This window comes from Labrus mixtus, chromosome 5, assembly GCF_963584025.1.
Source record: "Labrus mixtus chromosome 5, fLabMix1.1, whole genome shotgun sequence".
In the NCBI taxonomy this organism is placed as follows: Eukaryota; Metazoa; Chordata; class Actinopteri; order Labriformes; family Labridae; genus Labrus; species Labrus mixtus.
Window position 1 is genome coordinate 1,123,210 of NC_083616.1, and position 20,430 is coordinate 1,143,639.

Sequence of the window (20,430 nt, forward strand, 5' to 3'; positions counted from 1 at the left end):
ACATTTAATTAATAGACTTATTATTTGTAGCTGTGAGGGAGAAACGTTTGAACATCTTTTTGCAGATTATTTTTACGTCACTGCGTTTTGGTTTGATTTTTTTTTTTTAAATAGGGAAATTATAAAACTAACAAAAATAGACAGAAATGTTCAGTAAGTCTAATTTCCCAACAAATAATGAATTCTTAATTAATGTCATTCTAATTTTAGCTCAGTATTACTTACATTAAATGAAATGGCTCAACAAATGATTCTCTTTCTATAGTTCAAAATATATTTATCCACTACTGAAATCTAAACCTCACAAATATAATATATATAAATACTTCACTTTATTAACACATTTGAATTTGTCATCTTCCTAATTCGCAGACCCCTCCTGATTTTATTATGTTAGTTTGTTTTCCTGTTGTTTAAAATTAATATTTTTTGTAAAAATGTTTTTCCAATTCTAATTCTGAACTTTTGAACCGCCAGGTGGCGCTGTTCTCACGAGGTACAGCATCAGGTTTCAACACGATGAACTTTGGTAGGATGATCCGTAGTGTACAGAGAGCTGTGTTGTTTCAGAAATAAAGACATTACAGCTGCGGGGGGGGCAGGTGAGACTTTTCTTTAATGGTGCGTTTAGGACCCCTGGAAAGGATATACCACCTTCGACTTCGTCTTCCACATGCGGACCTGAAGACAACACCTTTCTGGACTAAAGTTGTGACGTTCACTTCACGGTGAGAGGTGTCTTTGCCTTTAAAGAGCGTCAGCCCCCCCCCCTCATAAAAGCATAAATTTGCTGTGACGTTTTTTGGCCATTTCTCGGGATACGAATATCCTCTTGTCGTAATCAGCTTTACCTGGAAACTGTTTTGGATCGGAAACAACATTTTGATTAAAAACTTTTTTTTCTTCTTTTCAGTTTTCGGAGGGTAAGCCCTAAATCAGATCCGTGTAGCCCATCCCCTTTCTGCTGACGGAGAGCCAAAACAGCAGAGAGAGAGCTGCGAGTCAGTCTGACAGCACACACAGAGGAAGACACAGGATCTCTAGAGAGTAGACGAGCTCAACACAGGACCCAGAACAACGAGGATCAGGAGGAACTCTCGGTGTTTGGGGTTATGGAGTAAACAGACTGGACCAGTGGTGTTGCTCCTGAAGGATTTCTTGTCTTTGGTTTCTGAGTAATAATACTCTAAACTTCTTTTCCTGGACAACACTTGTGTTTTAAAGCACCATGGGAGCTTCACAGTTAAGTGCTGTGGAAATATGCATGTTTGTGTTTGCTGGTTGATTGACTGGTTTTCTCTGAATCCACAACAATGGTTGAACCGGTGGGGTTTGTGGAGGCGTGGAGAGCCCAGTTTCCTGAGTCCGCCCCCCCTAGCATGGACCTGAACTCAACGGGGGACATCGAGCAGGAGCTGGACAAATGCAAAATGTCCATCCGACACTTGGAGATGGAGGTAAACAAGGAGCGCTTTCGGATGATCTACCTGCAGACTCTGCTCGCCAAAGAGAGGAAGTCTTACGACGGGCAGCGGTGGGGGTTTAAGAGGGCGCCCAAGATGAGTGATGGAGACCCGTCCAGTGGGCAGGACGGCCACAAGTTGCCCACAGAGGAGACACCAGTGGAGGAGCAGAGAAGGACGAGCAGGTCAGTCAGATGTATACCACATCCAGATGGAGATGTTGATGATTCATCCCCTGCTAAACAGAGAGGTGGGACATCACCTGTACGTCAGGAGGCAGAGCTTCCAGACTTCCCCCTGGGCCCGGGCTCTGTGGCCGCTCTGAGGAACAACTTTGAGCGCATCAGGAGAGCCAACACTCACACGGCCGCCGACTGTCGAGGGCCGCCTGTCCCGGGGAGCCAGGAGAAACCGTTCTACGTGAACATGGAGTACCACCACGAGCGAGGACTGGTCAAAGTCAACAACAGGGAGGTGTCGGACAAGATCAGCACCCTGGGGTGTCAGGCCATGCAGATGGAGCGGAGGAGATCCCCGCACTCCCTCCCAGGGAACCTGTCCGCCGCCGCCGCGGGGAACGTCGGCAGATCTGTTCAGAGAGGGAGATCCATCGAGAGGAACTGCGGCCACAATGGGTCATGTGAGGACGGCGAGGTCAACCCTCACTTCCTGAAAGACAATGCCAAAGACACACAAAGACAATGCCAGCCTTACACCAGTGTGTATGTTGGGGGGATGATGGCCGACGGGGACACTCGAGTCATCCACATTAAGGACCACAGCATCGAGGAGGACGCTCACCTCACCTGGCCGAGGCGCTCCTACTCCCCCGGCAGCTTCGACGACGTGGGTGGAGGCTACACGCCGGACTGCAGCTCTAACGAGAACTTAACCTCCAGCGAGGAGGACTTCTCCTCGGGTCAGTCCAGCCACGTGTCACCCAGCCCCACCACCACCTATCACATGTACCAGAACAAAAGCCGCTCGCCCTCCCAGCAGTCCTTCGACAGCAGCAGCAGCCCGCCTACCTCCCTGTCTCAGAGCCGCCTGAAGCAGCAGGTGACGGTCTCAGAGGCCGCCATCGTTGGGGTTCGTAAAACGGGCCAGATCTGGCCCAGTGACGGGGACTCCACCACCTCCAGCAGGACGTCTCAGGACAACAGTGTTCAAGGAGATCTGGGTAAGAGAGTCACTGCACAACACACACATCACCTCCAGGATCAAAACACAGAGATGTTCTATGATTAGAGATGATTTAGTGTAAAAACACATAAACCCCCCCCCCCCCCTCTAATCACTGTCTGTGCTCCCCCTGGGGGCTTTGAGCCACTATGAGTCACTGATGTGCACCTGCAGTCCTCATAAGGACCTCACACACTGAACACACACCTTTTATGTTTTGGTTTATTTTGCTCTTCTAAATGTGATCCTGTGACTTTTTTTAGTGGGTTTCAGGAGGTTAACTCGAGGGCTTGATTATCAATCAATCAAACTTTATTTGTATAGCACTTTTCACACAACAAATGCATCACAAAGTGCTTTACATCAACATTTAATCAAACAGCAACAACATGAGTCCCTCCCCCACCCCTATCCCACAATCCAAAAACTAAGGTCTAAATAACTAGATAAGAAACGTAATGAGGAAACGCTATCATTTATTCTACATGAGGAAACACAGGAGGTTCAAAATGTAATAAAACTATAAAATGAGATTCAGTTAAAAGCATCTTAAAATCAATTCTAAAACAAACGGGTAGCCAGTGCAGAGACTTTTATGGTGCAAAGTGTCCCAGAAGAAAAATAGGCCAGTGTGATGAAATTAATCTTTTGTCTTTAATGAGACTATAATTTGATCTCCTCACATGCTGAGTGTGTCGGCAATGTGTGAAGCCATTCCAGATAAGCGTGAGCAGCTGTTGCACAATAAGGCCTGAGCAGGTTTCAGTAAATCTGCAGGGAAACGCTCAGGATTTACAGGATGGTAAACACTGTGCTTTCCACTTCTTTCACTTGTGTTTTCTTTACCCTTTGTGTGCGCGGGTCCTCTCTCTCGCTCTCTTTCACCCTCTTTCACCCTCTTTCTGCTCTTTGCTCAGAGATGCTCTGCCTGAGACAGCGGCTGCCCCCCAGGCTTCCCCGGTCGCTCGGCCCTGTCCACCCTGAGTGTTTTCGCGTCAGCACACATCAGTGTTGTAGTCCTCGCTGCCGAGTAATTAACTTAAAGGGTTTTGTCTAGCGTGATACATTCAGGGAGGGCTCTTTGTTGTGGGAGGCGGGGAGGAGAAAGCCCTGACAACTCACTCAAAAAGAAAAGAAACAAGGATCGAGGGGCTCGAAGTGTGTCATGCAGCTTCCAATCAAAGCCATCGGTGTTTCCTGTTGTTATGTGTGAACACAATAGGAGAGTCACTCACTGAGCACCAGTATTGACATGTTCACAATATAACAATGTTAAGTGGGATAAGCTGAGTGTTCCTCTGTTTGTCAAACTCTGTGACACTCGAGGACACGTATTGACGCCGCTCCACGCCAAAGAGGACTTTAGGATCCTGAGTGTGTTTTAGGATTGGAGCTGGACACAAAAATGTCAGTTTCTGCCCCCTGACAGAGAGTGTGTTATCCAGCGTGGGTCAGATTAAGCAGATGAGCAGAATAGTGTGTTGTTATATAAGATGATCCAGTCCAAAGCTCTCTGACACAAAGCATGTGATAAACAAGCAGATCATCCATGATATAACCAGCACGCTGCTCGCATGACTGAAGGCTTTCAAACCCCTTTGACCATTTGTTACCCCCGTCCCGTCAAAATAATGCCACTCACAGTCACAGGGCCTTCTTGTTTTTAGCTGAGCAGACAAATAAACTCAGAGCAGATTTCACTGACACAGAGTCAGAAGCTGTGGGACAGAAGAAGTGACTTATTGTTGTTCAGGGGACACGAGATGGACTGAAGGAAAAATAACAGATGGAGCGAGGGACTTTCTGACTCTTTTAGTTTGTCTTCACATGGGCTCCTACATTTCCCACAATGCAACCCAACCACTATCGTCTTTGTTTGGGGGAAATGCCCACATTTTTACCATTCCATTGCCTCCATCATCTGAACTCTTTTTGATCAAATTAAGGTCCTTACTAAAATGCTTCAACTCAAATCCAGCAGTGGTTACGTTGTCATGACGACGAGGCCCTTTCAGATATGGATGAAAGATCCAATAAGTGATCTTTTTTATGACAAGTAGAGTGCGGGACCGATCTAATCTCATATCGGCATGGGGGTCTGATATTGACCTTATTTACATATCGGACTGACGGTGCCGATCCATTGTGCACGTCTCCATGACGACGTTCAGGAGAGATGGATCAGCTCCTTCTAAATGATCAAAAGTACAATTCTTACACTGCAGTTTGAAAGATTCATTTTAAACCTTACAGTAGGGATGTAACGATTCACTCAACTCACGATACGATTTATTTCACAAAATGAGACAAATTATGACTGATAGAGATTCCTTTAGGGGCTGCTAACCAGTGATGGGAATAACGGCGTTATAAATAACGGCGTTACTAACGGCGTTACTTTTTTCAGTAACGAGTAATCTAATTGATTACTCTTCCCATCATTATAACGCCGTTACCGTTACTGCCAAAAAATGCGGCGCGTTACTATGACTGAAGCTGTTCTTCATCAGACCAACTAGATCTCTAAGCCGAGCAGCAAAGATATTTCTTACTGTTCTTCCTCTTTGGTGAGTGCGGACACGAGACAATCGCATAAATGATGACGATTGGCTGAGGTAGAGTAAAACTTCATGGTGAGCCAATCAGAGGTAGAGTTGGGCGGGTGTTGTTTACACAAATTCGAAAGCATGCATAGTCGGCCCCACCACCACCACCACACGTTTTGTCTCAGGCTGAGCTAAACAAACTGGTAGCCAGGTATGTTGTGGAGGATATGCTGCCATTATCGATGGTTGAGTCGGAGTCATTCAGAGCACTAGTTGCCAAAATAGCGGTCAGAGCAGGGGTTGGCCTGCCATGTAAAAAGACGTTCACGAACTATATAGACGCCCAACATGCTCAAATGAATGTCGAGCTCAAACAGACATTTGAGAAATTAGAATATTTGTCTACCACAGCAGACAAAACATCTATTATGTCATTTTTACGGCTCCACTATATAAACATAGTAATTATAATATCTACAATAATTCATGACATTTGATTGGAGGCTAGTCTCACTTTGTCCCACAGCAACATTAAAATAGTTTAGATTTGTGTACACTGTTTCTGTTAATTATTGATTGTATTAAGTGTCCATTTCATTGTAATATTCAGATTTATCATAAATAATTGAACATGTATTTTAAGTTCTGTTAAAGAGGGGTGGAGGTGGGGTCCAAATTCTTTGACACATTTGAGCATTTAAAAATGTACTTGAAAGTAACGCAATAGTTACTTTCCAAAGTAACTAGTTACTTTTATAATTTGTTACTCAGTAACTACTTTAGTTACTTTTTGGGAGAAGTAACTAGTAACTGTAACTAATTACTTTTTTAAAGTAACTTGCCCAACACTGCTGCTAACCCACTTGTGAGTGTGGTTTGGCCTTTTAATGTTTGTTTCCTCTCAACAAGGGGAGGTGATTGGAGCTTCTCATTGTGGTGTGGATTAAATGCTGCATCATGTTGGTTGTGTTATCTGTGTAGTTCTCTGTCTTCTTGTAATATCTGCACACAGTTTTTGTCTCGTCTGTTATCTTCTCATCTCTTTAACTTTATGTCTCGGGGAAGACAAAATGCTTCCACACCTCTGATTTAAAAGACGATGCTGCGTCCTAATTTGTAAATCTTGCTCTACAGCTGCTGACGCTCACCATATTATTAAGATTCATTTTTCAGAGTACCGCTGTGAATCTTCACACCTTTGAATCGATTTATCACGATTTTACAATTCATCTTTACATCCATACCTTACAGCGGTTTCTGCTTCCTGTTTGTGTGTGAAGCCAACCCAAAGTTCAGACTCATTTATTTTGAATACTTTTTAATTTTATGCATTTTTATTTATTATTTTTTTGCTCTTTAGATAAGAAATGCAAGTTTTACTACATCTTTGTGTCAGTGTTGGTATCTGTACATAAATATCGGAATCGGATCAGAACTAATAAAAAGTGGATCGGTGCATCTCTAATGACGAGAATGAGTTTTGATCCTCTACAGCTAATAAAAACATCCCGTTGGCTGGAAGTCGCCCCCTTAGTTCACACGTGAAGTCTGTGCAGTGCCCCTCTGGATGAGCCCCTCTGGATGAGCCCCTCTAGACGAGCCCCTCTGGACGAGCCCCTTCGGATGAACCCCTCTAGATGTGCCCCTCTGGGTGAGCCCCTCTAGATGTGCCTCTCTGGGTGAGCCCCTCTGGATGAGCCCCTCCAGATGAGCCCCTCCAGATGAGCCCCTCTAGATGAGCCCCTCCAGATGAGCCCCTCCAGATGAGCCCCTCCAGATGAGCCCCTCTGGATGAGCCCCTCTGGATGAGCCCCCCCTGTGTACTCTCTGAGGAGCTGGAGGTGCAGCCCGGTCCAGAGGACACTTGTTGTTGACATAAAGACCCAGCTGCTCCATGTGGACCTTTGCTTTGTTGGATTAGCTGAAGTCTGGATTTATTCCTGATGTGTTGTAATGACGTCATTGTGCACGTTGCTGGATTAGGCCTCCTCCTCGGGCACGGAGCCGCTTTGAGGCGAGTTCCTGCAATAAACCGCTCTTTGTTGTGGTGGGGAGTGAAGTTTTTTGGGTGCAGTTGGGAAAGTGTTTTCTTCTGTTGGTTGTAAAGCATAAAGCACTCGGGCATTTAGTGAAATCTATTAAATCTGCCTAATAAATCTGACTTAATCTCAGCGATGTGAAGACGCTTTGTGCTCTAGTTAGCTGAGCGGGTGGACAAAGCTTGGTAACGTCTCCCATGGCGATGGGAGGCTCTCTGGACTCACTGAGGTTTGGTGTATGTTGGAAAATGTGAATGTCTCAGCAGACACAGACTGTTTTAGTGTCTGACATGTCGGCAATGTGACTGACTTTACAGACACAAACAAACCCATAACTGTCCTGACACCATCGGCTGCATGGGCGGGGAAATCAGACTGAACCGGCCGCTCTCAAAGCGACACATCTCGGGGGACTTTTTTTTTTTCTATGAATAGAAGAATAAGTGTTGCCTCCTGGTTTCTGGTTTCTGGTTATCTAGGCCAATTGTCAAACCTGGCTGTGAATAGAGTGGATGATTAGCCCTGAGCCTTTAAGGAGGCCAACTCTCTTATGGCTCTATTTTGCCATAATTAATTATCATCAGGACACTGACATGCCCGTGGCCACAGATGTCTGTGTGGCTCGGGTCTGAGTGTGTCGACTGTCTCATGCTTAATGTATCACTGTAAGATGGTAACGATGAAGACGTCTGCCAAAAGGGAAATAATAAACCGCAGCATTAGATTAATCATCACGTCTTGTTTTATTGTATTTCCCCCTGAATGAAGCAGGATGAGCAGTCAGGACGTTTCTGACATGTGGATGTCATGTTAATAAAAACGGGTTTGTCTGAAAGGTGATGAAGTGCGTCTGAATGTGCACCTCAGTGCAGAGGTCGGCCGTCCTTGCTGCCTCAGCAGGAGTCACACCGGTGTTCGTCCACAGTTAATTGCAGACTCGTGAATATTTCAGGTCCCTGGAGGAGGCCCAGACAGACGGATCGTTGTACCTGCATATCAACATCTCAGGTTTTGGTGGTTTTAGGAAGTGAAAGAATTTCGCCTCTCCCTTTTCCTGGACTAAATGTTGGCCTGCAGGAGGAAGTGCTGGCAGCTTTTATGGGCAGCGAGGTTGGCCCCTGAGTGTGTGTGTGTGTGTGTAGGTGTGTTTAAGTAAGACACCTGTTCCTCTGTGCAGTGTACTCACTGGGTAAAGTGGTCAGAAGCTGGCAGGCCATCAGTGCCAGGCCAGGCATGTCCAGCTGCTCTCCTAGTAAAATTATGAATGGCCTTTTTATTCCTGTGTGTTAGAAAACTGGACTTCAACATTGATTCCAAAACGATGCAAAACCTCTCGCCGTACATTTTCCTCTACTCCGACTCAAACTAATGTTTCCATAGAAAATCTTAACAGAAGAAAAATGTTTGGCATGCTTATGAGCCTGTTGGGCCTCCCCGGCTCAGTGATCCTCCCTCGTGCTCGGCCTCAGCCCCTCCGGTCCTGCAGTCTCAGCTCCCCTCCCGGGTCCCTCTCAAAGGGCCCTCTTGTGCTCCTGGCTGGCAGGCCGAGTGTTTATGGAATGTCTCAGCTGCTTGTGGGGTGTGGGGGGGAAACAGCTAATGTAATGTTAAGTGTTGTATGAGTTCAGCTCTCATACTACAGCCCTGATGCGTGGGAGCTTGTTGGGTCACTGGAGTTTGTTTAAGACTCAAAATGTTCTCTTGTGAAGTCAGCAGGGCGAGTCAGAGTGAATTACATGTAGGAGAGAGTTCTTTAACAACAACTGAATGTAAACACTTTTATTTACCTTGCCATGACATTAAAGCAGTGGCATCATACACACACTTGTTCTAAACTATCCAGTAAGGGTGTTATCATGAGTACAGTGAATTTGTTTAAATATGAAACAGAAGTACACTTGTAGCACTAAACCGCCCCACAATGCACTGTGGCTATCAGACGATCCAACCTCAGAGCTCAAATAATATTAAAATGACTACATAGCTGTATTAGTAATGGACGTTTGCTTACTGCTGAATTATATTCATGGACCGACGGTCGCACTAGCTTGATGCTAGCTCATCGAACAGGGCTCGGGTATGTTGCTTACAGCATGCTAACAGTCGGGTTAGCATGCGGTATGCAGTGTGTATATTTTGATTATGTAGTAGGTGTTTTCGGACACAGCCAAAGACTCAGGCCCTCCCCAAGGTCTCTGACGCCCCCCCTAGAGGGGCCCAGACCCCAGGTTGGGAACCAGTGCCTTAAAGAGTCATTTCAGTGATTTAAAACTGCACTTCCATTTGAAGCAGAAGAGGCTTCCTGACCTATGTGTCCGACTCGTATGAGCCTGGATCTGACATTACCCATAATGCATCCCTCTCTCTTTCTCTTTCTCTCTCTCCCTCTCTCTCTCCCTCTCTCCCCTCTTTCCGATGCTATCCACCCTCCTGTCTCTGTTATAAAGGCATTAAAAGCCCAAAAATAAATCTAAAAAAAGCTTGTTGTCCTAAAGCTTCTTAGTGAGTTCTCTTAAGCTGTTTTGACACATGCACTCTGCTTGTTTTGATTGTTTGCACTTGAACCTCACAATGGGAGACAGAGTCTGACGCTGAGATGACATTTTTAGTCTTTGTATCTATGCTAGTTGCATAGATTCACGGTATCAACATAAGAGTAGAGAAAATTGTACTGGCAGACTGAAACACAATGAAGCAGTGTCATTACCTGTACAGAGATCGCACCTGTTGTGTTCTGGTTGGAGGACGAAGTTATTAACCCCTCCCACTCGCTTATAGTACATTTACCATGAACATTTCCGTCTGTGTTTTCACATCGGCTCAACCCGACTCATTGCGGGAAAGTTTCCTGCAGGGGGCGCTGGAGTCCCATCGATGGCGGTTTCCATGCTGGAAATGCTGTCTCAGTCTAACTTTCAGTCAAACTAACGACAGGCTGAGAGCTGGAGCTGAGACGGGTTTTAAACCTCCTGACAAACCGTTACACCACGCCCACCTGTCAATCAGGTCAGCTACACGCCTTATTGTGAATAACTCTTATCCTTCATCAAATCAAAACTGATGAGTCATCAAAACATTCACCCCCCGTACAGTGTGTGTTGATCGAGACATGAGCTAATCACACCTATTTGGTTTTTTGAACCAGGCTGTAAACATGTTAATCTCTGCTGTAAAAACAGACTTTTTAGAATGGGTGTGTATGTGACTTCCTGTGCTTCTGCAACCAGCCTCTAGTGGACACTCGAGGAACTGCAGGATTTTACACTTTACCATTGGCTTCATTTTTCAACACTGGGCATTGCCGATTGGTCATCTCCTACTATTTTCCCCCCAACTTCCAACTGTCCTATCTAAAGCCCCCCAAAAAATCTAGTCAACCTTATTTTGCTCCTGGAATATCAAGGATCCCAACCTTTAGTAGGATTTAATCTCTGGGGAACAAGAATCTGTGTTAAAAACCTCACGATGGTAATACCTGAGGACAGACGTCTCTCTTTGATCAAGGGTGGTGGATTATCAGATCCACCAACAGACTGACGTTACCATTCCTGAGGCGAGACAACAGAAGGGCAAAAAAAAAAAAGTATAGTCCATCTCAATTTCATAAAGATTACTCACACGATGAGTAATTTTCTCAGACTTGATAAAACCTCTCTGGAGCAACAGAACACATTACACAGCTTTACATTACAGGCTGTGGTGTGCAAATAACAACATTTTTTTTGTCTGTGGGTTTGTTGAGCCCTCTGGTGTGGAAGGTTTATTATGCTGGTAGTTTGATTCTAACTACATTCATGCTCAATTGACTTTGACAAGTTAAATGGAGGAGCGTCCCTTTACCTCGTACACTGAGTGAGGGTCTGTTAGGGGCAAAGGTTTGGATGCTCAGGCCGTCTGCAGGGAGAGGCTCTTTAAACCCTGGGGGCCCGTGGAGGCAGTGAGGCCCTCCACCACTCGAGCCAGTGTCGGTCAGAAGTGGGCCCGCTCTGCCCGACACACCTACTAATCAGCATATGTTGAAATAGCTCAGGGTGGTCAGACGACTGCTTGTAATGAGCCGCGTAACCCCGAGAATCAAAGAGCGATAATAGTTCCAGACGTTTAAAAATAAACAGACAAAGGTGCACATGCAGAACACTGGCTGCACACAAAGAAGGACATCACAGCATCTATTATATGGAACAGTAACAGAGTTAGTATCTGACTTATTTTTATTGCTCATGAGTGATTCTGGAGCCCGGCGGGTCTTTAGCGCTGTAGCCTTCTGGTAGTGTTTTTTAGAGAACAGTAACTGCTGACGTTGCGTATTATCAGCTGAAGATGAACACAACTCAATCAGACATGCCATGACCTCCAGGTGTAATCAAAAATTTATTTGCATGTCTGAATCAAATTAAATATTAGTGATAATGTCTCACTCACCTGATGTGCATGGCTTAGACATAATCTGCCTAGCAACCGCACGGCAACCATGTGGACATTAACAGACACCTGAAGCCGAACACATTAAAGATCATTCTTGAATGAAGTTAGTCATTATCTAGGAATACACTTTCTTTTTTTGTAGATAATTTTGACTGTGTTGATGCATATGGCATACATTTTGCCACAGGTATGTATTTTGGGGTGAATTTGAACATTTCATGAATATGTATTTCTCAACTCTTTAATACACTATGTTAAAAAAAATAATCACACCTTTAGTCCGTCATTGTTTTGTGCCATTGACTCCCATTGAAATTACATTTTTTGAATACACTGCCATTGTGGTATGAAATTAATTTATTATTAATTTTTTCATGGATCCATGATAGTGAGGGACTGGAACTTTTTTAGTTTTTACTGTTTTACCGACATAGTAACCAAAACAAAAGCCTGCTAGTATGCCTTTGTTTACACAGGTGATATTACAAGGAAACAGGGCCAAAGGTGTTAATTATAAACGTTACACAAAATGTAAGGAAATTTGTGTTTGGCAGATTATTTCTTTGTTGTAAAAATGCTTCTTGGCAATCAATCTTATACCATTGGAAAGCCTGTTTATTTCCCTTTTAAATGGTGCCACATTTGTAAGGAATATGCATTTGTGGGATGAGCAGCAGAGCTGAGTATGTGGGTTGCGCCTATGAAAAATGTGCCAAATCTTCTCTGCCAATGCCAAACAGCGTATTCTGCTGTTGACTCTTGTTTGGTGTCTTTTAGTGGATTGGATGATTGCAACACAATGAATATTTGCTATGTATGGTTAGGACTGAAGTTAATAATAGTAACCATTGAAAAAAAATTGGAATTATACATTAATAGATCATTTTTCTATGGCAGTCTTTATTGGAGCATTTTTTTGCGTGGTAGGGCGAAAGGTGTAACACAAATCCTAGGGTTGTAGGAGGGTTAAAACACTTTAACTCAGGTCCTCAGAGATCCTAGAAATACATTCAAATATTTGACTTCCCAGAGCGATGGTCATGGTGTTGTTGCTAACTGTCATCTGTCATCACAGCTCTGCAGCCACATCGATTCTGTAACATCTGCATAGATACAAAGTGTACAAGGAGCACATGGAGAGATATTTCCATATCTATTATTGATCACAGCCTGAGAGTGTGACCAGCTTTAGAGGGCGACAGACACAACATGCTCGTCAAGATTCACCAGCTGTCTTTATTTTGACCAGTCCTTTAAAAGTTGCTTTTTTTATATATCCGTCTCTTTTCATCAGAAACTTTTCTTGAAAGTCCCTTTAACACTTCAATTAAATACAATTCAAATTAGCATGGAAAACATACGTTAACATTGCTAAAGCTTAAGTCAAAATAGAACACAAAATTACGTACAATTAAAGAATACCAAAGATTAAATATTTAACTAACAGAGCTGTGCATGTTTATGTTTTTTTTAAATATAAAAAGAAAGAAAATAAATAAATAATAATAATAACAATAATAATAATTTCATTTAGCTTTTTAAAATATTTACAGATGACTACAGATGACTTATAAGAAATATGACTACAGAAATATAAAATAAAGATATTAAGATTTAAAGAGATTGTCTTTAAAAGACTAAAGGTGTATGTACAGTTATTTACAGATGCCTTTAACTCTGACTCTGTGGTGGTTACAGAGACAAACACTAAGGCGGCTTTTTCTGTTTTTAGATAAATGTCACTAAAAGAGTTTTTGTGAAGTCCGTTAGAGATAAATCTATCAGGATGTTTAAACGAGAGCGGACAGATGAGATGAGGACTATTAAACATTAAAAATGTCTCCGTGCTCAGAGTCACCATGCGAGTCAATCATCCGTCTATGTGCTCTTCCCGCCTCCGCTGTTTCCCCGGTGACCGTGCCGTCTGGAGGAGAATCCATCTGCTGGAGCCTCAAAGCGGCGCTCAGCTTTTAACAACATCTCACATTTGGTGTTTTCCTGCTGTTCTCCTTCCAAAAGGTGCAACCTTCTCTCCAAATCTATATGATCATTAGAGAGGCGTCAGAGAGGCCGTCGCTCGTCGTGTCATTTTCCGCTCCGTGTTTAATTATAGACGCTGAAAACCTAATTTCCAACTTTTCTGAGCTGGATCGATGAAGCCATTTGCTGTGAGGGTTTTATTTTCAGGAGCTTGCGATCTAAATTCTCTCCATCAGCTGACTGATCTTTGTGTGGACGGTCAATATGTTCACAGCGGGGAGCAATAAGTGGGCTATGATTCTCTCTCTTTCCGGAGCGTTGGAAGCGGCAGTGTGTCGCCCTTGAGCTATGAAAACACACTGATCAGTCGATGCGCTGTCCTCGGCAGCACTCTGCCTTTTCCCGGTGCTGAAACGTTAGATTATGGATGCTACTATTCTGGCTCCAGCTCTGCTGAGATGAATCAATCGTCCTCTTTGCTCTTTGCTTTGTAGTTTGGTAAAGTGCTGTGTTAACTCCTCCCATCAATCAGAGAGAACTGATATTTAATCTGTGCTGATTTTAAAGAAGAATTTGCGACATGTTACACATAAATAAATCATAAAGTCTCTCCTGTGTAAATGTGTCTCTGAGTCATGACTGTCTACAATGAGTGAGAAGCTCGAGTCCCACTGGCTGTGTTGTTGTCAGAGCTGTGTTTACATGGACGAGACGGCCGGCTCCTCCCCTTGTGTATAAAAGCTGTTTTAGTCAAGGACTAGAGAGAAGAAGAAGAACATACTCACTGATTATTTGGATGTTAGTAAGAGTTTTTAGATCACGCTCATTCTGTGTCAGTTTACATGCAGCGTGAAGCTACGAGCTAACATTAGCATGCTAACACAACAATACAGGACACAGGAGATTGCAGCTCGAGCTAAGGATGATTTTGTCCACCACTTGTGCTTAACTCCTCCATGAAAACTCGAGTGGAGAGGGGTTGGAGGTGTGTCTCTGGAGGAGACTTCAGTATGGAGGAGGTGTGGCCTAACAACAGTTTGTTTTGTTTTAATGCTGGAGCTCAAGGACGACATCTACTGGATGAAAAAGACGCACATTTAACCGATAAAGTAAAGGGAAGTACAAAGTTGGATCCAAACTCCTGTTACTCTGATTGTGTTCATGTTTGGCTGTTTTCATAACAATTAGTCAGCTCCTTATTTCAGTGAAACAGCTGATTGTCTCCTCGACATGTGATGCAAGATATAAGAAGAATATACAACATGCAATGACATTGTTCACTATTGCAATTTAAAGTGCAAAAGTGCAAAAATGTCAATGCTTTGACTAGTCAAGTCCAGCTTCATCTGAGTACATCAAAATGCTGTGAGAGCGTGGTCCTTTAACCCTGACCTACAGCATGTAAACAACCGCCATGTTCATGACATCATCACTGTTAGTTTAATACATTGTCCTATTGATGACTAGGCAAAGACACATCCCGAGCACTAATCCTAATCCATTGGGATGAACCACGATAACCAGGCAGAGAGAGAGAGTGACAGATGTGCAGCTGAGACAGCATCAGAGATGGACTATCACAGAATTAATCATGAGGTCTTCTCTACACGACAACAACACGCTGTATCAGAAGAGGAAACTAAATGTCCCTTTGGACTCTTTCTTTTTTTTAAATTACGTCGCCCATTAGGGCAGAGCAATCAATCCTAAAAGGAGTTATAGAATAAGTCAAGGACTAACTATATGATAAAGACAGAAGGCCGCTAACATCAGCTGAATCAAGCTTAACGAAAATACATCATAGAACACGTGTTGGTCAATAAAAACCACGTTATGATTTAAAAACTGAACGTTTAATAGAAGTCTAATCCTCTTACAAAGCTGGAGCTACAATAAGGACACGAGGTCGTGCCCTCAGTGAGGCTGTGAGAAGTATAACGATACATGTGAGAAACACACTGCCATGTTCTGTTTCCAACACTCAATTTTAGTTTATAGTCAACATGCCAATCAGTGAGATGTGTAGAGAGTGAAATGATAGAGTGAGCTTACGATATGATCAGACATTAAGGAAACATACTATGTTGAAGTGCTGTCTTCTCTGACAACAATGCAGCAGCCAGTATGTCCTCCTTCTAACTTTAGATTCTGCTCCTGAATGCTCTGGATTTGTTTGGACCAGAGAAGGTAGGAGGTTTTAAGACACACCCCCACACGGCCGTTTTGGACGCCCCTCAGTTTACCAGATATGAGAGCAGTTATCAGGTCAACAGGTGTTGCAGCGATGGAAGCTGGTCAAGAGAAGTGGTTCAGATAGAAGTGATTGTACTCGACCTAAAAAGCCTCTGCATGTTTCTGATAAGCTCCACGAGCAGAAACGTGCTCAAACTAGGATCAGTATTGGAGATGTTTTTGAAACATGGAGAGAGGTTAGAACACAGAAAGGTTTACAGACCCATACAGAGCTGGATAAACACTGAAGCTTCAGTGTCCACCACATGGTGACCTGTGTGAGCATCGACTCTAGAGAGGAGGGGGGGGACAGGTCTCTACAATGTTCTGAATTTAGACTGCAGTACCCATTTTAACCACTAGGGGTCGGAGTTACATACTGCTCCTTTAAAATCTTTTTTCCTGTAATGAGGACTTCTTAAGAGAAGTGTGTGGACATAGAGAGTGGGGTATACGTACATTAAAGGGTAGAGGTCAGGAGTTGAACTTGTAAGTGAAGTGTTGAGGACTGAAGCCACTTTATATGGGAAGCTTCTGCAGTCAGCTTCAAGTGGACACTCAAGGAACTGCACTTTTATTGCACATCCACATTGTCTTCATTTTTCAACACTGGAGGTTGTCGCTTGGATCTGTCCATGTTCCTGACCGTCATGTGGTGTGACCTAACGCGTTGCTTTTGTAGGTACTCTGAGGTTGTAAACGAGGAGTCACTGTTTGTGTTTATTTGTTCAGGCTTTTTAAAAACAGTTTCACAACAATGACAAACAGAATGAAAACTGGTTACTCTGACAAACAAGCATCGTTTGGGGAAGAAAACCTCAAGACAAACAGCATGTTTAGTCAAATAGACCACACTAACCGAGACCAAGACATACCAGAGTGCTCCGAGACCAAGACATTTAGGGATCGAGACCGAGTCAAGGCCTTAAATATCACTGAATAATCATCTAGTTTTTAGGGGCCATGTCACTAACTTAGACCGTAACACCGGGAAGGTTGCGGCCGTAACGGGGGATAAAAATCAAATCATGAATTAATTGAAGTTATTTATTTTTAGATAGATTAGAAAGAGACATTTTCCTTTTAATCACAGTGATGGTGTGGAAAACAAGCCTCTCAGTGGTGGTTTTGACCGTTCTTGATTTAAAATCCTGAGTCCATCCAGTCTGAGACCGAGACCTTCAAAAAGTGATCTCGAGACCGGACTCTTTAAAGGTCTTGATTTCGAGTACGACAACACCAGCTCCTGGAGCCACATGTCCGATGTGTCTTTGGACAAGACACTGAAGCCCCGACCTTCAGGTCGAGAGATGACCGACTCTACCACTGAGCCACAGCCGCCCCCCCTGCAGGACAGAAGACACAGCATGTCATGATAAAACTTCAAGAGGCTTTTACCATCATGGACCAAAACATAGACGGAGGAAATGTTGCTGCTTTGTGTAGGATCCCCAGCTCCAGCAGCCAAATGTACGATGCATTCCTTTCTGAGACGAGACCGAGACCTGCAAAAAGTAGTCTCCAGACCCGTTTCCAGACAAAGACAGATTTTGACAAATAGGCTGCGATCTGAGTTGTAATAGTTTATAAGATCCAGTAAAAATCCATGACCATGATAGATAAACGTGTGTGTGTGTGTGTGTGTGTGTGTGTGTGTGTGTGTGTGTGTGTGTGTGTGTGTGTGTGTGTGTGTGTGTGTGTGTGTGTGTGTGTGTGTGTGTGTGTGTGTGTGTGTGTGTGTGTGTGTGTGTGTGTGTGTGTGTGTGTGTGTGTGTGTGTGTGTGTGTGTGTGTGTGTGAGGAGAGGGCCAGTGAGCTGTTTGGAAAAGATGACCTTGTCCTGAAAGCCTGTTTCCGCTCGGAGGCCGATGGTTTTCCTGACAGACCTGCCTGGACACTTCCTGAGCTGCGTCACCTGTGATCTATCGTGTTGTCTACGTTTCAAACCAGCAGTGAGGTCAAACTCGCCCTCTGCATGTGAAAATGTTTCCCCTTCACACCCGTCGTCTGTACAGTGTGTGTGTCCATGCGCTGGCTGTTTGTTTCCCTCTGGACTGAGATAGTTTGCAGTTGTTGAGAGAGGATGTGTTATTCATGCAGCGTCGGGGGCAGATCTATAATCTCACTGGAACACAGAGTGGCCTTTCACATGGACTTCCCCTGTGCTCCCAGGCACTCGATACAGCTCCCTGCCTCTCTGCTGGGCCCAGTCTGTTTGTTTGAGTCGCCATGGAGGTCACGCTGTTAGCCCGCCTCTCCGGGGTGACTCGGCTTTATCCAGGCCCAGAGTTTTCCGGAATCTTTCAAGTAGAGGTGTTTACATACTTCACTCATCATCTGTATAGACATGTCTGCATTTCTTTATTACTGCATCCGCCCGCCGCCACATCATGACGATAATTACGATGATAAGTGCTGGTGAGTCAGGGGCTGGCTGACAGTAATCTCAGCTCACAGAGTGTTTTGATCGGCGTCTTTAGGTTGAGTTAAAAGTCTGGAATCACAGGGACGATGAGCACAACATGTATTTCTGACTTGTGACATTTGTTTCAGGCATGTGCTCACCGTCATCGAGGGGTTAAACTGGTTTGACATGTTTGTAGTCTTTTTTTTCTGCCTGTTTCACTGTTATGCTTTTATTTCATTTGTTGGCTTGGAGCATCATCAGAGAAAATAAATATGATTAGATGAATGAAATCGACACACAGAGAAGAAGAGTTCAGTCTTTGTCATCCATTTCCCCAGAACTCTGCTCTTTGAACTTTGAACTCTGCAGGTCTTTTGGGCTCTGAGACCATGTTTAGACCAAGCGGCAACCTCCTGTGCTGAACAGTGAATCCTGCAGTTCCTCGAGTGTCCACTAGAGGCTGGCTCCAGGAACACTGGAAGTCACATACACACAACAGGCAAAAAATCTGTTTTTAAATAAACATGTTTACAGCCTGGTTCAAAAAACCAAATTGTCATCACTGGCATACACCTGCTGTTAGGTTGACTGAAAGTTAGACTGAGACAGCATTTCCAACATGGCGGCTGCTGCTGATGAGCCTCTGGAGCCCCCTGCAGGAACAGATGGCTGACGTCAGGCTTCGTCCATTAATATTTACAGTCTGTAGTTTAAGACTCATAAAGTGAATTTCCCTCGGTGACAGTTGTTTCTTGATATCTCTGATCCTGAAAACCCACAGAGCTAAAGAGACCTGCTGAAGAAAAACAGCTGAAAGAGCGGTTCACATGTGTTGCTCCGCCTGGCACAATCTGCAGCTGTCTGGCTCGAGCTCTGAGGACGATTTGATACAGGTTTATGACAGGTCAAAACAGGTTTGATATTAAGACTAGTGTTTCTCAGAGTAAGCAGGCTGCTGTCCGATGATCACACTCCAGACTTTCAGCTGACTTTCACTTTCACAACAAAATGTTCATGAAATAAGCAACAAACGGATATATACAATAAAGAGAAAATGATATGAGAATGGTGTCATTGATAAGGGGAGGAGCCGGCCGTCCCGTCCATGTAAACACAGCTCTGACAACAACACAGCCAGTGGGACTTGAGCTTCTCACTCATTGTAGACAGTCATGACTCAGAGACACATTTACACAGGATACACTGGATTTATGATTTATTTATGTGGAACATGTTGCACATGTTAGAGTACAAACTGAAGAAGAAGTTGTGTTTTGTTTCACTCCCCATGATGTTTCTCTGTCTTTATACACTCTTGTTTTTCTCACAGAGGCTCCCTACAACGAGACCTCCTCTTCATATGGCTTTGAACTGGAGCCGTCAGAAGAGCAGCAGCCTGGCCCTGACTCTCTGTCCCTCACAGGATCTCCATCGTCCTCCCCAAGACTCCGCTCCAAGAGCCGACACAGCCGAGACACCCAGTCCTCAGGCTCTCTGGAGTCCACGCTCTCGGTAATGGAACTGGGTCAGCTCCCACCATCACTTCTCTCTCAGTTTGGCAGTGCTGCTGCTGCTGCTGCTCCATCTTTTATCACTCTTCCTGGCTACTGCATTGTCCTTCACTGTCCTCACTCCTCACACCATCCAACACTTTCAGCAGCAGTGGCGCCTCATTTTGTACTGAGAAGTCTCTGTTTTTCTGCCTGGCATTGCCTCTTCTTCTCTCAAGTCCTGACAATCTTCCTCCTTTTTTCATCAAAGGAATCATTTTAAATGATTGATGTCATATTTTAAAGGCCAAATATTCTGTAAAATCCACTTCTCCATGTTCCTTTAATAAACACCAGCTTTACATCTCTGCAGGACCCTTCCAAGCTCATGTTGTTGTAGCGGGATAACAGACGGTCCAGGTTTGATTAAACTGTGTAGGAGTTTTACATTCCAGGAGGCCGTCACCAGAGCCTCCGAGCGTCTTAAGAATTAAAAATGAGTTTCTAGTCAACGAGTCATTAATCTAAACAGGTCATCGGTCATCCTGCTGCTGACTGTCATGTCAGTATAAAAGCTCACAGGAACCCAGAGAATGTTTATATCAGGCTCGGGCATTATATCTTTTTTTTTTACAGCTGCGGCCCCCCAACCCGCTCCAGCATAGTT

General features: G+C 44.1%; 1 protein-coding gene across 2 annotated transcripts in view; it reads left to right on the top strand.

Annotated features, from left to right (window-relative positions):
- Positions 1–804: 804 nt before the first annotated feature.
- Positions 805–20,430, top strand: part of si:dkey-91m11.5 (PH_BCR_vertebrate and RhoGAP_Bcr domain-containing protein) — a 40,358-nt gene continuing 20,732 nt past the window's right edge. Inside the window, exons 1-2 of one of the 2 annotated variants that reach the window (XM_061037224.1) lie at positions 805–2,643; positions 19,604–19,785. In XM_061037224.1, coding sequence (XP_060893207.1) covers positions 1,314–2,643; positions 19,604–19,785 — 1,512 coding nt within the window. In that variant the 5' untranslated portion in view covers positions 805–1,313. The remainder of the gene's footprint in view (positions 2,644–19,603; positions 19,786–20,430) is intronic. The other variant, XM_061037222.1, reaches the window with a different exon arrangement.